The 16,426-nt window shown below is 43.0% G+C and overlaps 1 protein-coding gene across 1 annotated transcript in view; it reads right to left on the bottom strand.

Annotated features, from left to right (window-relative positions):
* The window catches only part of EIF2D (eukaryotic translation initiation factor 2D), a 130,367-nt gene that overhangs the window by 47,760 nt on the left and 66,181 nt on the right, over positions 1-16,426 (bottom strand). The window contains exons 11-12 of the mRNA XM_082246737.1: positions 9,790-9,879; positions 3,629-3,724 (exon numbers count right to left, since the gene is read on the bottom strand). Of these exons, the coding sequence (XP_082102863.1) occupies positions 3,629-3,724; positions 9,790-9,879 (186 nt within the window). The remainder of the gene's footprint in view (positions 1-3,628; positions 3,725-9,789; positions 9,880-16,426) is intronic.

Here is a 16,426-nt window from a genome sequence, read left to right as displayed (position 1 = left end):
ACAAACCAACAAAATATACACGCAGCCTGACCCCAGAACTCACAAAAGAAATTAGAGGGCGTGCCCTCAACATCCCATAAAAGGTGGTCAAAATTTCAAAAAGAACCCCCCCTCCCCACACCACAAAAAAACAAAAACAAAAAAAACAAAAGAGAGTTCAGAGAAAGAAAAAAGTAAAAAGCAGTCTGTCAAAAATTGTCTACCAGCCTACAGCAATGGCTAGCGAGTTACACAAGGCAGAAAATAGCCCAAAAACACAAAATATAGGGCAAAAAAAGGGGAAAAAAACAGTCCATCCGAGCTCCGTGGTGAGTCAGCAAGGACATAAGGGCTAAAGGAGGATATAGGTGCACCCGTCCCCCCCAGGTAAGAAGGGACAAGGTCCTAGGGGCCATGAGATACAAGTCCAGGAGAAGCAGAGTATAGACAAAAATGAGAGGAAAAAGCAGGAGTCGTTTCAGGAACCGTCCTACAGCATCCAGTACATCACGCAGCTGAGAAGACCCAGGGAGTAGGCAGCAATCAGGCAGGAGCACCCAGGGCGTCGATCCAGTCACCAGCATCTGAAGGGGTCTCAAAAAAGCGCACTGTTCCCTGATGGGCCACCCGCAGCCGACTGGGGTACAGCATACTATACTTGATGTTCCTTTCCCACAGGCGACGTCTCACATCATTGAAGGATCTACGGCGTCTCTGCACCTCAGCAGAAAAATCCAGAAACAGCATCACTTTGGTATTTTCATAGGGCAACTCCTCACGTTTCCTGGCCGCAGCCAGTATCATATCCCGGTCCCGATAGTTCAGCAGCCGGACCAGGAACGGTCTGGGAGGAGCACCAGAGGGGCGCCTGCCTGTGGGCACCCAATGTGCCCCTTCAACCACATAGGTGGCGGGAAGGTTGTTCAGTTGCACCAGTGATTTGAAAAAGGCCTCCGCAAATGTCTCAGGGTGGTCGCCCTCCACCCACTCCGGCAAGCCCACCACACGTACGTTATTGCGGCGTTGCCGGTTTTTAGCATCATCCACTTTGTGAGTAAGCGTGGCGACCAGGGACTGCAGGTCTGCGAGCTGGGCTGAGTGTGAGCCTTGGCGGTCCTCCACCTCACCAATCCGCCCTTCCGCTTCAGTCAGTCTGCCCCTGATTTTATCCAGGTCGTGGCAGATTAGTGTGCATTCAGAAGCCACACTGTCAATGCGGAGCATAAGGGACGCTTTACAGCCCTCAATGGCCGCAAGGATAGGTGCCGCGATTGCCGCTGCCTCCACCGTCACGTCTGCTGGTGCAGGGGAGCTCTGCGAGCCAGGGGAAGAAGACATCCCTGCCGAGGCCTCTGAGCGGCGTCCCGCCCGGACGGTATTGGAGACAGGTAAGATGGCCCCGGGAGAACACGTGACCCGCCCCTTTCCCAGGCGCGGAGGTTTCGGGTCTTTAGGCAGCTTACCCTTAGGTTTGGCCGACATGGTGTGAGGACCAGGAGGATCCGGAGGAGAAGAGCAAGCCTGCCAGCCAATTTGCGGGGACAGAGTCGCCCTAGAATAGGAGGATGAACACTGATGATCAAGGAGCTCTGCAGCCACACGTCCTTTCAGGCTCACATCCTGGCCACGCCCCACTTATCAAGGGTTTGAATGAGTTTTTTAAACTCATCTTTTTCAACAGTGGTCACAGGAGCCATATCTTTAGCTAGGTGAAATGTGATTACATCTGTTATTTCTTTCTGCCTGGAAGAGGTTTTTGGGTACGGTGTTGCATTGAATAATGTTGCTTTAATTTACGTTTGTTTTATGTGGTTGCAAGTACTTTGTGATTTAGCGGTTTTATTTTTCTGTACCATCTCATCTCAGCAGTACAATTTTTTTTTTTTGGGGGGGGGGGGGGTGTTTTGGTGAGATATCGGAGGTCTAAACAGACCCCCATATCTCTTTTTTGAGACAGAGAAAGAGACTTAAAGTCCTTTTCTCTGCAGCTCTTTACATAAATAAGTATCCTTAAGTAAGTCCATTCATAAACTTGACAGTCTGACACATAGTAACACTCAGTTACTATGATCAGCTGATCTATCAGTGGACACGTGGGGAGCCATCGGTTACGACGGCTACCTCGGTCGACTGCACTACAGGTGGGCTGGTAAACATATGCCTCACTAGCAACCCTGCCCCCCGGGATACCGCCGGGGGAATGGACGGATGGGGGATGCAGGAGTCAGTGCAGGGGGGGGGTGGGGGAGCGACATTCTGTGATTCCCCCCCCCCCTCCAAGCAGCACCTAAAGCCGGCGGGAGTGGCAGAGGAGGGATGCCGGCTTCTAAAAGGTAGCTGCAGGGGATCGGTTGTTTTTGGGGGGACAGATCGGGTGTGGTGATTGGGAGGTGAATCAGTGCTGGGGGGAGAAAGGAGATGAAGGGGATAAGAAGGGGGGGGGGGAGTAGTTTTAGGTGACAGGGAGAGAGGTGGGAGGTGGAGAGGCTGGGGACAGGGAAGCGGCAGCATTGGGGGTCAGTCACATTTTAGATTAATAACTCTTATCAGCGGATTGTAATCCGCTGATCAAAGTTATAGACTTGTTCAGCAGACTCTGCTGAACAACTCTGTTATAGGTTCAAGATCATCTTATAGCAGGGGGAGAAATTAGGTCAGTAGGGCGTAAGGACCTGGCCAGCTGCTAGCAGTGCTGTAGGTCTGTACGCCATACGGACCTGGCAGTAAAAGGGTTAAAAAGTGCAACTAAGCACTTTTTGTCACTTTGCAATTGTGCTTTTTTTTTTGCAATTCCTATTTAGGTGATCTATCAAATTCATGGCTATAGATGATGGGAATCACAACACAACTGTTTTGCAGAATTGCACTACAGTCTATGAATTCATTGTACACGATTCTTTTCGCAGAGTTAAAAAAAAAATGCTAATGACTCTAGCCTCATACATAGAATGTGTGCCTAAACAGCTGATTACTGTTTGGATATAAAAATGATGCTTGTTCGTTAAAAGTTAGGTGCCCCGTAAAATCTAGTAACGTAAATGAGAAGTCAAATATGATCCTTACTTTTTACAGATTGCTTTATGAGAAGCAGGAGAGCATATTTTAGAATTCATATTTTGTAGTTGTAGTATGAAAGTCCACTTTCCCACATTCACCTCAGCACGGACGTAGCTCAACTGTGTTTATATGATTTTGTTACCACTGAGACACTTATGTTTTTAGTCCTGTCAAATTACAGCGTATATATTACAATAAGCCAGCCTTGAATCTTTGTATTACGGAGAGAACATAAAACACTCTTTGTATTACATACAAGAACATAAAAAAAAAAAAACAGCGTCAAGGAGAGAAAAAGAAACAAAGCAAAAAAAAAAAACTTCCTAATTAAAAGGAAGGTGTGTAAAAATTACAAATCCAGGAACCATGCTGTCCTGTACTGATTACTTCAGGCTTCGGTGTATCACATAGTACATTGAAAATGGCCGATTTTTGCTTTGGAAGCCACTTTACAGTGCACTAAAAGTAGGCAATGCTGGACATCTTTCATGTTTAGATGTTATGAAGTAAATGGTAAAATATGCATGTACACAAACACAGCATACTTTTCTACTTCAAACAGACTGTAAAGGAAAATAATTTGAACATATACCTAGTCACTAAGTCATCCCACTTGAGAAGGGGGATGTCATGTCTTTCCGATGCATCCAGTAAGCAGTCACATATGATGGGGTCAACTGTTACAAAGCTGGGGAAAAAAAAAAGATATTAGCTTATGAAGATTATGCAGTTTAGTCCTGTTATATATTTATTAAAACATGATAAAGACATTTTTAAATACAGAAGTGTAGTTGCCCAAAATCTGGTTACAATTACAATCAAGTTAAAACTGAAAACAGTACATCCTGCAGTATATGAAGTCAGGTCATTGGAAAATAACTGCCTATAACTCAGGATCTATGACAATCCAGCCTGTGCCCTGTACTGTATGATCAAGATATCAACTTTAGGATGCAACAATGTCACATCCAGCTAGCTGTGCTTCCGATTCCACCTCTCTCTTTAGGATGTAGCCCGGCTGACACTATTCTGGAACGATAGCAGTCATAAGACCTAAAGTCTGCATGATTCACCAGACAGACACCTCCCGAAGAGCTACAATTCGCCCCACAGAGGAAATGATTTTAAGAATCTTCTCCTCTTTAACCACTTCTGGACCGGAAAGATTTGCCCCCTTAATGACCAGGCTATCTTTTGCGATTCGGCACTGCGTTACTTTAACAGACAATTGCACGGTCGTGCGATGCTGTACCCAAATAAAATTGATGTCCTTTTTTTTCCCCTAAATAGAGCTTTCTTATGGTGGTATTTGATCACCTGTGCGATTTTTATCTCGCGCAATAAAGAAAAAAATGTTTTTAACATTTTAGGCCAATTTGTTTTCTGCTACAGATTTTTGGTTAAAAAAAAAAAAAAAAAAATCGAAACAGCAGATTTTGATTGGTTTGCGCAAAAGTTATCGCGTCTACCAACTACGAGAAAGATTTGTGTAATTTTTATTGTTTTTTTTTTACTAGTAATGGCGGCGATCTGCGATTTTTTGCGGGACTGCGACATTGCGGTAGACAGATCGGACCCCTGACATTTTTGACACTTTAGGGGGAGGGGGGGCAGTGTCATTACTACAGTAATCAGTGCTAAAAATATACACTGTTACTGTAATAATGAGACTGGCAGGGAAGGGGTTAACACAGTAAGTGATCAAGGGGTTAAATGTGTATCTAGGGCCGTGTTTCCAACTGTATGGGGGCGGGGATTGTGAAATGATCACAGAGACCTGTGATCCTACATAAAAAAGTGTGCTATATGTCTACATCCACATAGTATTACAATGCAAACAAAAAAGGGGGTAGCCGTGGATTGGGTGTACACATATTGGAAAAAAAAAACACTGGTGTAAAGAAATTTATTACAACAATGATTTAAAATGCACATGCAGAAAATATTGTACAGCATAAAATATGTCTATTTTGGTTCATATTGGATGGACCAAAAACTCAGTGTATTTTGACAATTCTTCAGGAGTACATGTGAATAGAATCAAAAGAAGTACAACCCCCAACACTTGGTCTTAAAGAGGAAATAAACTCCTCTTGTTTGTACCTATAGGTAAGCTTATAATAAGGCTTACCTATAGGTAGGCTTGTGACGGTATCAGATTTTCATGCTGCGATTAATTGATTAAGGTTTTGCCACGGTATACGGTATTATCACGGTATTCTATTATTAAATTTAAATTATTAAATTTCTACCTCACTTGAATTTCATTGCTGAATTTAGGGGCTTTGGTTCACTTATGCACATTATTATATAGTCAGTCAGTACAGACTCTGTGAACCAGGCCTAAAATAGGTCATCAAGCAGTGTCTGGCCTAACTGGTGATAACTGGTCCTGGCGCTCGGCTCCGCTCCGATGGCCTGGTCATTAAGAGGGCAAATCCTTGTGGTCAAGAAGTGGTTAAACCTGAAGGAGGTGTTGTTTATAAATTACTTTACTATTGCTTTAGGCCTGGTTCACATGTATGCGGGTTGGCGGTTCACATGTATGCGGTTTGGCGGTTCACATGTATGCGGGTTGGCGGCCCACATTTGCACAGGCATAGCAGCCCATTGATTTGAATGTTTGTTTTTACTTCACGGTGGTGTACAACCTCTTTAAGGATAGACCAGATAGTATAACTCATCATGATCCAAAAGGGAAAAAAAAAAAAAAAAACTCTATCCCACAGGGAAAAAGATCCACAAGGAGGAGCAGGGTAGACTGTTGTTCATCAGATGAAGTGGTCTCGAACAGAATAATAAAAGTTTGAACCAAGCAGATGCCCACCCTAAATTGGGAGAATAAATCTAATGCTCGCTTCGTATATCTTTGGTATGCCAAACACAAAGCCAAATTGCCCTTTGCACCTGAACCGGCATAACAATCATGCGAGACACAAGCTTAGATGCTTGCAAGAGGTCATCACACAGAGTTTAACCTCAGAATGGAATGGTATTGATCCCCAATGACACAGATTCACAAATCTGAGTTACTGTCGATAAGGGAGAGACTCCTATACCAGATAACACAAATGGGACTCCAGTATCAATGATTACTAGGTCATTTAACTATAAAAGCAGGGAATCTAACGGATAGACAATGAAATCCATAAAGTCTAGTTCACCTAGACTTAAGGTATGAAAAGCTGTCAGTTTTGATTTGATTGCTGTCTGTGCACCTGTTTGGGAGATTCACTCTCTCTATTTATCCTATTTAAAATTATCATTGAAAGTGAAAGTAAAAGAAATCCCAAATGTTGGGTTGTCCCCTGAAAAGTAAGAGAGGGGAAATCTTCCAATGAGGTCCCTAGTTGTGGTGACCTAGGGGCCCCCACGGAATTCCCTTAATTTGCAGGGATTTTCTCCCACTTCCTATTTGGTTATGGGAAAGGGAAATCTCCGAAATGAGACACAGATGGTGAAAGAAAATAACCCTCCTTACTCTATCCCAAAAAAAAAGTTTTCCCAATAGTTCGAATTTAAGCTTTTTTAAAAACCAGGTAAACAGCAAACTTTAAGCAAGCTTTTGCAAAGAATTTTTTTAAGCCTTTTGGCAAGCTTTGAGCAGCTCTCTTGAACCCTTCAGCTGTAGTTTAGGAATGGTAATCTTTTTAATATTTAAAGTGGTTGTAAACCTCGGGCATGAAATCTCAACAAAGAACAAATATTTCTAAAGTGCTTTCTTGCCTCTTTCCAAAAGCACTACGTGTAATTTCTCTCTGCTTTCTCGTTCCTCTGCTATCATAATGAGTCACTTCTGACAAGTTTTTAGGACACAAAAAGCTAAAAAGCTGAAAGGGTAGGGAGTTCCAGTACTCCACCTGTGATTGACAGCCTCAGCTCAGGTCCTGTGTGAAGCAGGATGTGTCCCTTCCCTCCAATCAGCTCTTAGAGCTCTTGTACAGTGTGTAACTGCGGCTCCCCGCTCCCCTGTTTGGGAGTCTGTAAAAACTCCTTTTTATCTCTGAGTTTTACAAGGATGTGCAGGAGATATTACTGCAAATAAACAGGTGTAACTTGTAGGAGGAATTGTTTCACCTGTGTATCACCCGAAGCTAGTCACTTCGCTGCGTAAAAATTTTGTTTTGTTTTTAGAATATATACAGACATACCATGCTTCATCATATACAGAATGTTGGGAATGTAACCCTAATGGGAGCGCTGACTGTCATTTTAAGTAAGCTGATAGCAGGCCTTTCAAGTTGTGCTAAAGCTTACTGAAGCTTGCTACTAGCCTGTTTTAAAGTGGATGTAAACCCATTATTCATAAAATTTGACCTGGGCACATCTGTAGCGTTTTCTTATCTCTCTGCTCTGTTCTTCTGTAATCAGGATTATAACTTCTAACAAGTTCTTCATCAGATGAGATAAAACCAGGCTGAATTTTGAATGATATAGATTAGCAGAGAGCTGGTCTATTCACAGTACAGCTTCTCATGATTGTGCCTATTTAGAAAAGGGGGTGTGTGCCTTTCCTTCAATCAGCTGTCTTACAGTGTATAGCCAAACTTCCCTCCCACAAGTGAATCAGGAAGAGAAAGTTCTCACAGGACGTGCACTTTCTAAACAGTCTAGAAAGCTGAGGACAGCACATATGCAAGTAAAACTTATGTAGGGAGATTTGTTTAATCTCTGTGTTTCATCTGAGGCTGTTCACTTCACTGGGTATATGTGAGGGTTTACATCCACTTAATTGACAGCACGGTCATTAGGATATAGATTAAACACTCCCAAACTGGAGACAGAGGGTGCTTGCTTGAAAAGCATAAACAAAATTTGCCGAAAGCTCTGCAAATGCTCACAGTTCACTGTGCACACTGCCTAAAAGATACAATTATTATTCATCTGTTTGATAGTTTATTGTTAACGTGAATGACTGGAACATCTACTTTGGAGAAATAACACATATGCATAAATTCCTTTTCAAAGGGAAAAAGCTCCTTCGCATACAGGAAGGATTTACTGTACATGCGAGGTGTATCAGGAAGGTCTAAAGAGCAACAACTCTAGAAGACTCTATGCCTGTCATATGGAACTTGTAGATACAGGCTCTTAAGCAAGGACAGTGAAGACTTTACTCCTAAATCTGAAAAAGCAATGGGGTCTCAGGCAGACTTGCAAATGAAAGTCCACCAGGATCAGAATAAGATTCTGTTGTGAAAGACTCCAATAAGGATGACCCTATAGGAATAGGGGTTCCAGGTTCTACAATGCTGGCTTAGACCTTTCTAGAGAAATCGTCCCTATCCACAATAGAAGTGTATGGGCACATCCTGAGATCTCTTCTATTCAGCCACCTTATCCCAGGATTAAAAACACTCGTCCTTTAATGTGGAGTACTTTTTTTCTCTTCCAAGGAAAAAAGTTTTACAAACTGAAGAATTTTTGAAGGCAATAGTCATCATATTGAGCAGCCCTTCTCAATTGTTTTACCCCAGAGAAACCCTTGAAAAAACCTGCTAAGTGAATCCCGGCTAAGTATAGTCTATCAGGGTCACTGGGAAAATTCCCCTTACACCCGTGATCAGTGGGAACATTGTCACCCTCGCAGTCAACTAAAGAGAATTGGCTCTGCCAAATGGTGACTGACCTGGAACTATGTATTGCCCATCAGATTTGGGGGGGGGGTGTCAATCAGTCATAGCTCAAGGCATCCCTATCTACCTCTGGAGGAACCCTAAGGTTCCACCTGACCCTAAATGACAATGGCTTATATAGATGCATAATAAAAAGGTACAGTACTTTCACTGTCACCTAAACAGAACAACTAATATAAAGGCTGGTACATAATTAGTAGTAGTAGCCTGGCTGTTGGAAATTTATTTGAATGAAGTCTTCATTATCACCGTTAGTATCACCAGATTATGGAAGTAATGTTTAAAAATTTCTCAGCATTAAGTTTGTTACATTTTAATATACAGTTGAAGTAATGTTCTATAGCAGCCAAATCTCAACCTTTGGAACCCTTAAAATTATTTTCAGACTCCGGGAGCTCCTGACAACTTTTTTTTTTTTTTTTTTTACAGCTCATGACACATTAACAGCCTGCAATCACACCTGAGCAGAGTGTAATATTAAATTTTTTTTTTTCAGGCTTATTACAGGCGTTTTTGTATGTGTATGAAGCTTTAGGAGTTTATTTCCTGGGCTGTGCAAGGGAAAAAAGAGCAGTTCTATAGGAGAGGAACTCTTCAGGTGTAAAAACGTGTGTACCCCGCATTTAAAGGTGTTCTCAATTAAGTCTATGGGATCAAAAAAGGCTCATGACCTTTTTTGAACAGGAAAAATTAGAAATAATGGGATTTTGCATATTCCAGCAAAATTCAGCATAATAAAGGCATTGGAAACTAACTGAAAAACGCTCATGTGTAAATGTTATAGTAAAAGTTATGGGAGATGTTAAATAAAACAATGTAGCATGCCAAGTGTATTTGACACCCAGCACACTTGCTCTGTGCGACAATAATAATCTTAAAAAAAAAATGTAAATATTAAACAATCCAAACCAAGGAACCACTATGTCTAAGGAATTTTTTTCCTCTACTGGCTTAAGTAGTAACAAAATGCAGACCAATGTCTGCAGTGACTACAAGGGCTGCACAACAGGTGCCAATGTGTTGCGGAGGTAGGGCACCAAGGTAGGAAAAAATCTTTGTGACATGAATCAGTTTTACTTGGGGGTTAAAAGCCACCAAATTCTATCAGCATACTCACTTTTTGTTATCAGAATGAACTAGCTCGTTGGTCTTCACATACGTGATGATGACACTTCTGACATCATTCGGAGTGAGCAGGTCACCCTTCCTGCAACATTAAAAAACAATTATTATAAACCATAAAATCACAAGGATTATATGTTTTGAAGGCTTATATGGCTTTAAAGCTGGTCCTTGATATAGTTAATAATGAACTGAAGATAGCATAGTTCATACACCAAATAGGCCCCAAGACAAAAATACACATTAATCAAAAGCAAAATACTCACTTTTAACTGTTTCAATAACATCTCTGCCTACACCTTTGCATAAGTTTACTTTAGATTTACTTGCTGCGCATCCAGTCTTTTGGACCTGGTTTGCAGCACACTTGTCATGTAAATTCATAACTTAGCAAAGGATTGTGAAATAGCCTATAATATCAGCCAGCTGAGGTAATGAAGACATATAGGTCATCAAACAAATACATTTACAGTTTTTCTTCCTTTGTGAAATACATACAGTTGGGCAAAAAAGTATTTAGTCAGCCACCAATTATGCAAGTTCTCCCACTTAAAAAGATGAGAGGCCTGTCATTTAGATCATAGGTATACTTCAACTATGAGAGAAAAAATCCAGACAATCACAGTCTGATTTTTAAAGCATTTATTTGCAAATTATGGTGAAAAAATACTGTATATACTCTAGTAGAAGCCGAACCGAATATAAACCGAGGCCCCTAATTTTACCACAAAAAAGTGGGAAAATGTATTGACTCGAGTATAAGCCTAGGGTGGGAAATGCAGCAGCTACTGGACCCAACTGGACCACCACAAGACACAAAACAGGGGCTGCGGGCAAGGTACAGGAGATGGTACAGGCATGGTACAGGAGATGGTACAGAAGACGGCACATCTTTTGGGAGAACTTGCACAGTTGGTGGCTGACTAAATACTTTTTTGCCCAGCTGTAGGTCAAACACCGCTACCAGGTGGGGTTGAATGGGAGCTGTTCTCCCAGCGATCGGCTAGGAACCTGGGGAAGAGAGCAGAGAGGAAGAGGAGAGCTGGCCGGATCGCACAGAGTGGGGATCTCCCGCTGTGACGCAGCTTTGATTTGAATTGCCCGATGGCCGCAGTCAAACAAAGTCCCGCTTCCTTAACCGGCTACTATGGTAGTGTGATGTCTGTCATAGGAGCCGGTACAGGAGGCGGGACTTCTTTGACTGCAGCCACCGGGCAATTCAAATCAAAGCTGTGTCACAGCAGGAGATCTCAGTTCTGTGTGGTCTGGACTGCTCTCTGATCCTTGTGCACTTGTGAGGCTGCATTAACCGCTTCCATACAGAGCAGTTAGACACCCTTCCTGCCCAGACCAATTTTCAGCTTTCAGCACTCTCACACTTTGAATGACAATTGCTCAGTCATGCTACACTGTAACCAAACAAAATTTTTATCATTTTTTTCACACAAATAGAGCTTTCTTTTGGTGGTATTTGATCACAACTGGGGGTTTTTTTTTTTTTCGTGATATATGCAAAAAAAGAGCAAAAATTTTGAAAAAAAACACACTTTTTTTTAGTTTCAATTATAAAATTTTGCAAAAAATTAATTTTTCTTCATACATTTGGGCCAAAATGTATACTGCTACATGTCTCTGGTAAAATTAACCCAAATTAGTGTATATTATTTAGTCTGTGTGAAAGTTATTGAGTCTAGAAGCTATGGTACCAATTACTGAAAATTGATCACACCAGATGTACTGACGGCCTATCTCCTTTCTTGAGGCCCTGAAATGTCAGGACAGTACAAATACCGACCAAATGACCCCTTTTTTGTAAAGTAGACAGTCCAAGGTATTTAGTAAGAGGCATGGTGAGTTTTTTGAAGTTGTAATTTTTTCCCACAATTCTTGGGAAAATGAAGAAAAAATTTTTTTTTCTTTTTTTTCCCCACAAAGTTGTCAATTTATAAGCTATTTCTAACACATAGCATGTACACAGCAAAAATTACACCCAAAAATACATTCTGCTACTCCTTCCGAGTATGGCGATACCACATGTGTGAGACTTTTACACAGCCTGGCCACAAAAAGAGACTCCACGTCCAAGAAGCACCTTCAGGCGTTCTAGGAGCATAAATACACATAAAACTTTCTTACTACCTATCACACTTTTCAAGGCCCTAGAGCACCAATACAATGGAAAAGTCCACAAAATGACCCCATTTTGGAAAGCAAACACACCAACGTATATTCTATGAGGCATTATGGGTCGTTTGAACATATCATTTTTTTCCACAGGTTTTTGGAAAATGTGGGAAAAAAATGAAAACTTTTTTTTTTTTTTTACACAAAGTTGTCAATTTATAGGATATTCCTAACACATAGCATGCATCCTAGCCACTTGCCTAGGCCTATTTTTGACATTTGGTGTTTACAAGCTTAAATCAGTTGTTTTGCTAGAAAACTGCTTAGAACCCCAAAACATTATATATTTTTTTTTAGCAGAGACCCTAGAGAATAAAATGGAGATTATTGCAATATTTTTTATCACACCGTATTTGCGCAGCGGTCTTCCAAACGCAATTTTTTTGGAAAAAATCCACTTTTTTTTAATTAAAAAATAAGAAACCAGTAAATTTAGCCCAATTTTTTTCCATACTGTGAAAGATAATGTTACGCCGAGTAAATAGATACCCAACATGTCATGTTTCAAAATTGCGCACGCTCACGGAATGGCGACAAACTTTGGTACTTAAAAATCCCCATAGGCGACAATTTAAACATTTCTACAGGTTGCCATCTTTGAGTTACAGAGGAGGTCTAGGGCTCAAATTATTCCCCTTGCTCTAACGATCGCGGCGATACCTCACATGTGTGGTTTGAACACCGTTTACATATGTGGGCGGGGTTTCTGTATGCGTTCGCTTCTGCGCGCGAGCTCACGGGGACAGGGCGCTTTAATTTTTTTTTTTTTTTACTATTTATTTTATTTATTATTTTTTATTTTTACACCGTTTAAAAAAAAAAAAAAATTGATCATTTTTATTTCTATTAAAAGGAATGTAAACATTCCTCGTAATAGAAATAGGCACGACAGGACCTCTTTTTTGTGAGATCTGGGGTCAAAAAGTCCTCAGATCTCACAAGTATCTCACAAGTACACTAAAAGATAGAAAAAAAAAAAAAAATTATTATATAAAATGAAAAAAAAAAAAAAAAGGACCTTTAAACCGGTTGCTAGGCAACAACATTTTCCGTAGCTCCGGTCCTCCAAGACCATAGAGTCAAGTGAGGGCAAGCTTGCCCTCACTCGACATCCTGTCTGTGAGGATCTGGGACCGGATCGTTTTCCCCGCTGCCGGCGGGTCCGGTAAGCGTGGAAAAGGACCGGAACGCGCCGGGAGGGGGGGGGGCGCCTCTTCCGCCATCCCGGAAGGCGAATCCGCCCCTGGGACCACCCCTTATCGGAAAGCCAACCGTCCACCGTTTAAAAAAATACCAGGGTTATGGCAGCTATCTGCTGCCATAACACCGGTATTTAGGTTTAAACGGAGGACGTATATAAACCTTTTTGGACTTGGACATGGTGGCTGTATGAAGGGTGACAGGTACTCGGGTACTTTGTTGGGCAGGTGACAGGTACTCGGGTACTTTGTTGGGCAGGTGACAGGTACTCTGGTACTGATGAGCAGGTGGCAGGTACTCGGGTACTCCGATAGGCAAATGACAGGTACTCGGGTACTCTGATGGGCAGGTGACAGGTACTGATGAGTAGTACTGATACTGATAGGTGATACTGTACTGATGGGTACTGATGATCAGTACTGATACGTGATAGGTACTGATGAGTACTGATGAGTAGTGATGGGTACTGATGAGCAGGCGGCAAGTACTCGGGTACTTCAGGCGTCAGGTACTCTGATGAGCAGGTGGAAGGTACTCGGGTACTCTGATGGGTAGGTGACAGGTACTCAGGTACTCTGATGACGGGTACTCCGTTGACAGGTACTCAAAGTACCTGAGTACCTGTCATCAGAGTACCAGAGTACCCGTCATCAGAGTACCCGAGTACCCGTCATGAGAGTACCCGAGTACCCGTCATCAGAGTACCCGAGTACCCGTCATCAGAGTACCCGAGTACCCGTCATCAGAGTACCCGAGTACCCGTCATCAGAGTACCTGCGTACCCGTCATCAGAGTACCCGAGTACCTGTCATCAGAGTACCCGAGTACCCGTCATCAGAGTACCCGAGTACCCGTCATCAGAGTACCCGAGTACCTGTCATCAGAGTACCCGAGTACCTGTCATCAGAGTACCCGAGTACCTGTCACCAGCCCATCAGAGTACCCGAGTACCTGATGGCCTGGTGACAGGTACTCGGGTACTTTGATGGGCTAGTGACAGGTGCTCTTTATTGGGGGGGGGGGGGGCAATCAGTGTGTTTAGCGTGCACTGTAATCGGTAACTAGCTGTTACCACAATCTCCTCCTCACACGGGATCAGTGTGTGAGGAGGAGAACATGGTGACAGCTAGTTACCGTGTTCTCTGTTGACATTTGTGACCGGCTGTGATTGGACACAGCCGGTCACGTGGTAAAGAGCCAATTTCATTGGCTCTTTACCTAGATCGGGGATCGACTCTGTCCAAGGGACGAGCCTCGTCCCCGATCGCTGCTCTGCGCGCCCCCGGGGGCGCGCATTGCAGAGAGAACGAGCGGCTCGTGCTGGAGCCGCTCATGTGATCGGCTGTGATTGACACAGTCGATCACGTGGTAAACAGCCAATTTCTATTGGCTGTTTACCTTGATCAGGGATGGGCTATGTCCGAGGGACGAGCCTCATCCCTGATTGCGCCGCTGCGCGCCGCCGGGGGCGCGCACTGGCTGCTAGAACGGGCCGACGTCATATGACAGCGGCCCGGATCTGTACAACCACTTTGCCGACGTCATATTACATGACTCGGTATGGAAGTGGTTAATTGGGCACTGGTGAGGCTGCATTAATTGGGAACTGGTGAGGGTGCATTAATTGGGCACTGGTGGGGCTGCGCTGATGGGCACTAATCAGGCTGCATTAATGGGCACTGATAAAGTTAATATTAATTTTGTAACTTAATTCTGCATAAAACATTTAAAAGTGTCATTTCATGAGAGTCTGCCACATGTGAATAATCTTGCTGTGTACATCATCCCTCACATTTATCACTCTCCCATAACAAAGTGGTGTAATTTATGATGTTGTTCCATGAAGTTTAAACTTTGTCTTGCAACAAAATCCTTGCTATATCCCAGGGTAACCCCACGTACTTCTGAACAAATACCTTCATAAACTTGTTAAAACTAAACATGAAAATTGTATATACATTGAAAGCTGTATACTGTTTTGTATTATTGTTTTGTTTTTTCATTGGATGAATAAAATAGTTTAACAAAAAAAAAAAAAAAAAAAGTGTCATTTCATGAGATAATTTATGTGGATGTGTTTAGGGGTGGAATTAGGGGCAGGGCAACTGGTGGCGAGTAACTCTTAGGGCCTGGCTAATAGCTCAGAACTTGAAATTTTGAGCCCTGTACTAGAGCATATTCATTTATAAAAAAAAAAGAAAAAAGGAAAAGTTATGTAAATAAAAAAGGTATTGGCAGGATTCATTCAATTTAGCAGTGCTGAAAGCAAATTAGGATTCAAATATCAGTTGCATCCTAATTGGAAAGAGGCAAAACCTAATTAGCACACTTAGCCCCAAGCATACATTCCCTTTGCAAGCCAAATATTTCCCAAAACAAAAATTCCCCCTTCTCCCAGTACAAATCTCACCCTGCTGAAATCCCCCCTCCCAGCACAAATCTTTCCCCCCCCCCCATCTTCTTTCTCTCTAAACTCAAATTCTATCTTTTCCCAAATGTTCCCTGCTAGCACAACCATCCCTCTGCAAAAAAGCACCCTGTTCACACACACTTAGCCCTCAAACCCCCCCCCCCCAGTACAAATCCTCCCCTCCCCCAAATGTCCCCTTCTAGCATAAGTCCTCCCTCCTCCTAGCAAAATACCCATTGATCATCTTCTCCCCCAAAAAATGTCCCCTTCTTGCACAAATCCTCATTCCCCCATCCCCCCAGCACAACCCCCCCAAATCACCCCTCCTAGCACATCCAGCCAAATTCCCCCACCTAGCACAAATCCTCCCCCCAAATGTCCCCTCTAGCACAAATACCCCCAATCATCCGTACTAGCATAAATCCCCCCCCCCATTCCCATTTCTAACAGCCACAAAATACCCTATCCTAGCACATCCCCCCCCCCCCATCACCTCTTCTATAACACCACCCCCCCCCTAAGTCCCCCTCCTAGCACAAGTCCTCTTCCCCCCCATCCCCCCCAGCACAAATCCTCTTCTACTTTTTCCCACAGCAAAAATCCCCCCTCCTGGCACAAATCCTCTTTCCTCCCCATCCCCACAGCAAAGATCCCCCCTCCTGGCACAGATCCTCTCCTCCCACCCCCAAGCACAACCCCCCCCCATCCCCACAGCACAAATCCCCCCTCCTGGCACATATCCTCTTCCCTACATCCCCCCCATCAAACCCCCCCCTTCCTGGCACAAATCCTTTTCTCCACCATCCCCAAAGCACAAATACCCCTCCTGGCACAAATC

This window comes from Pelophylax lessonae (assembly GCF_965119305.1).
Source record: "Pelophylax lessonae genome assembly, chromosome: 2".
NCBI classification, from domain to species: domain Eukaryota; kingdom Metazoa; phylum Chordata; class Amphibia; order Anura; family Ranidae; genus Pelophylax; species Pelophylax lessonae.
Note: the sequence above shows the minus strand (reverse complement) of the source record. Positions and strands in the feature narration are given on the sequence as shown.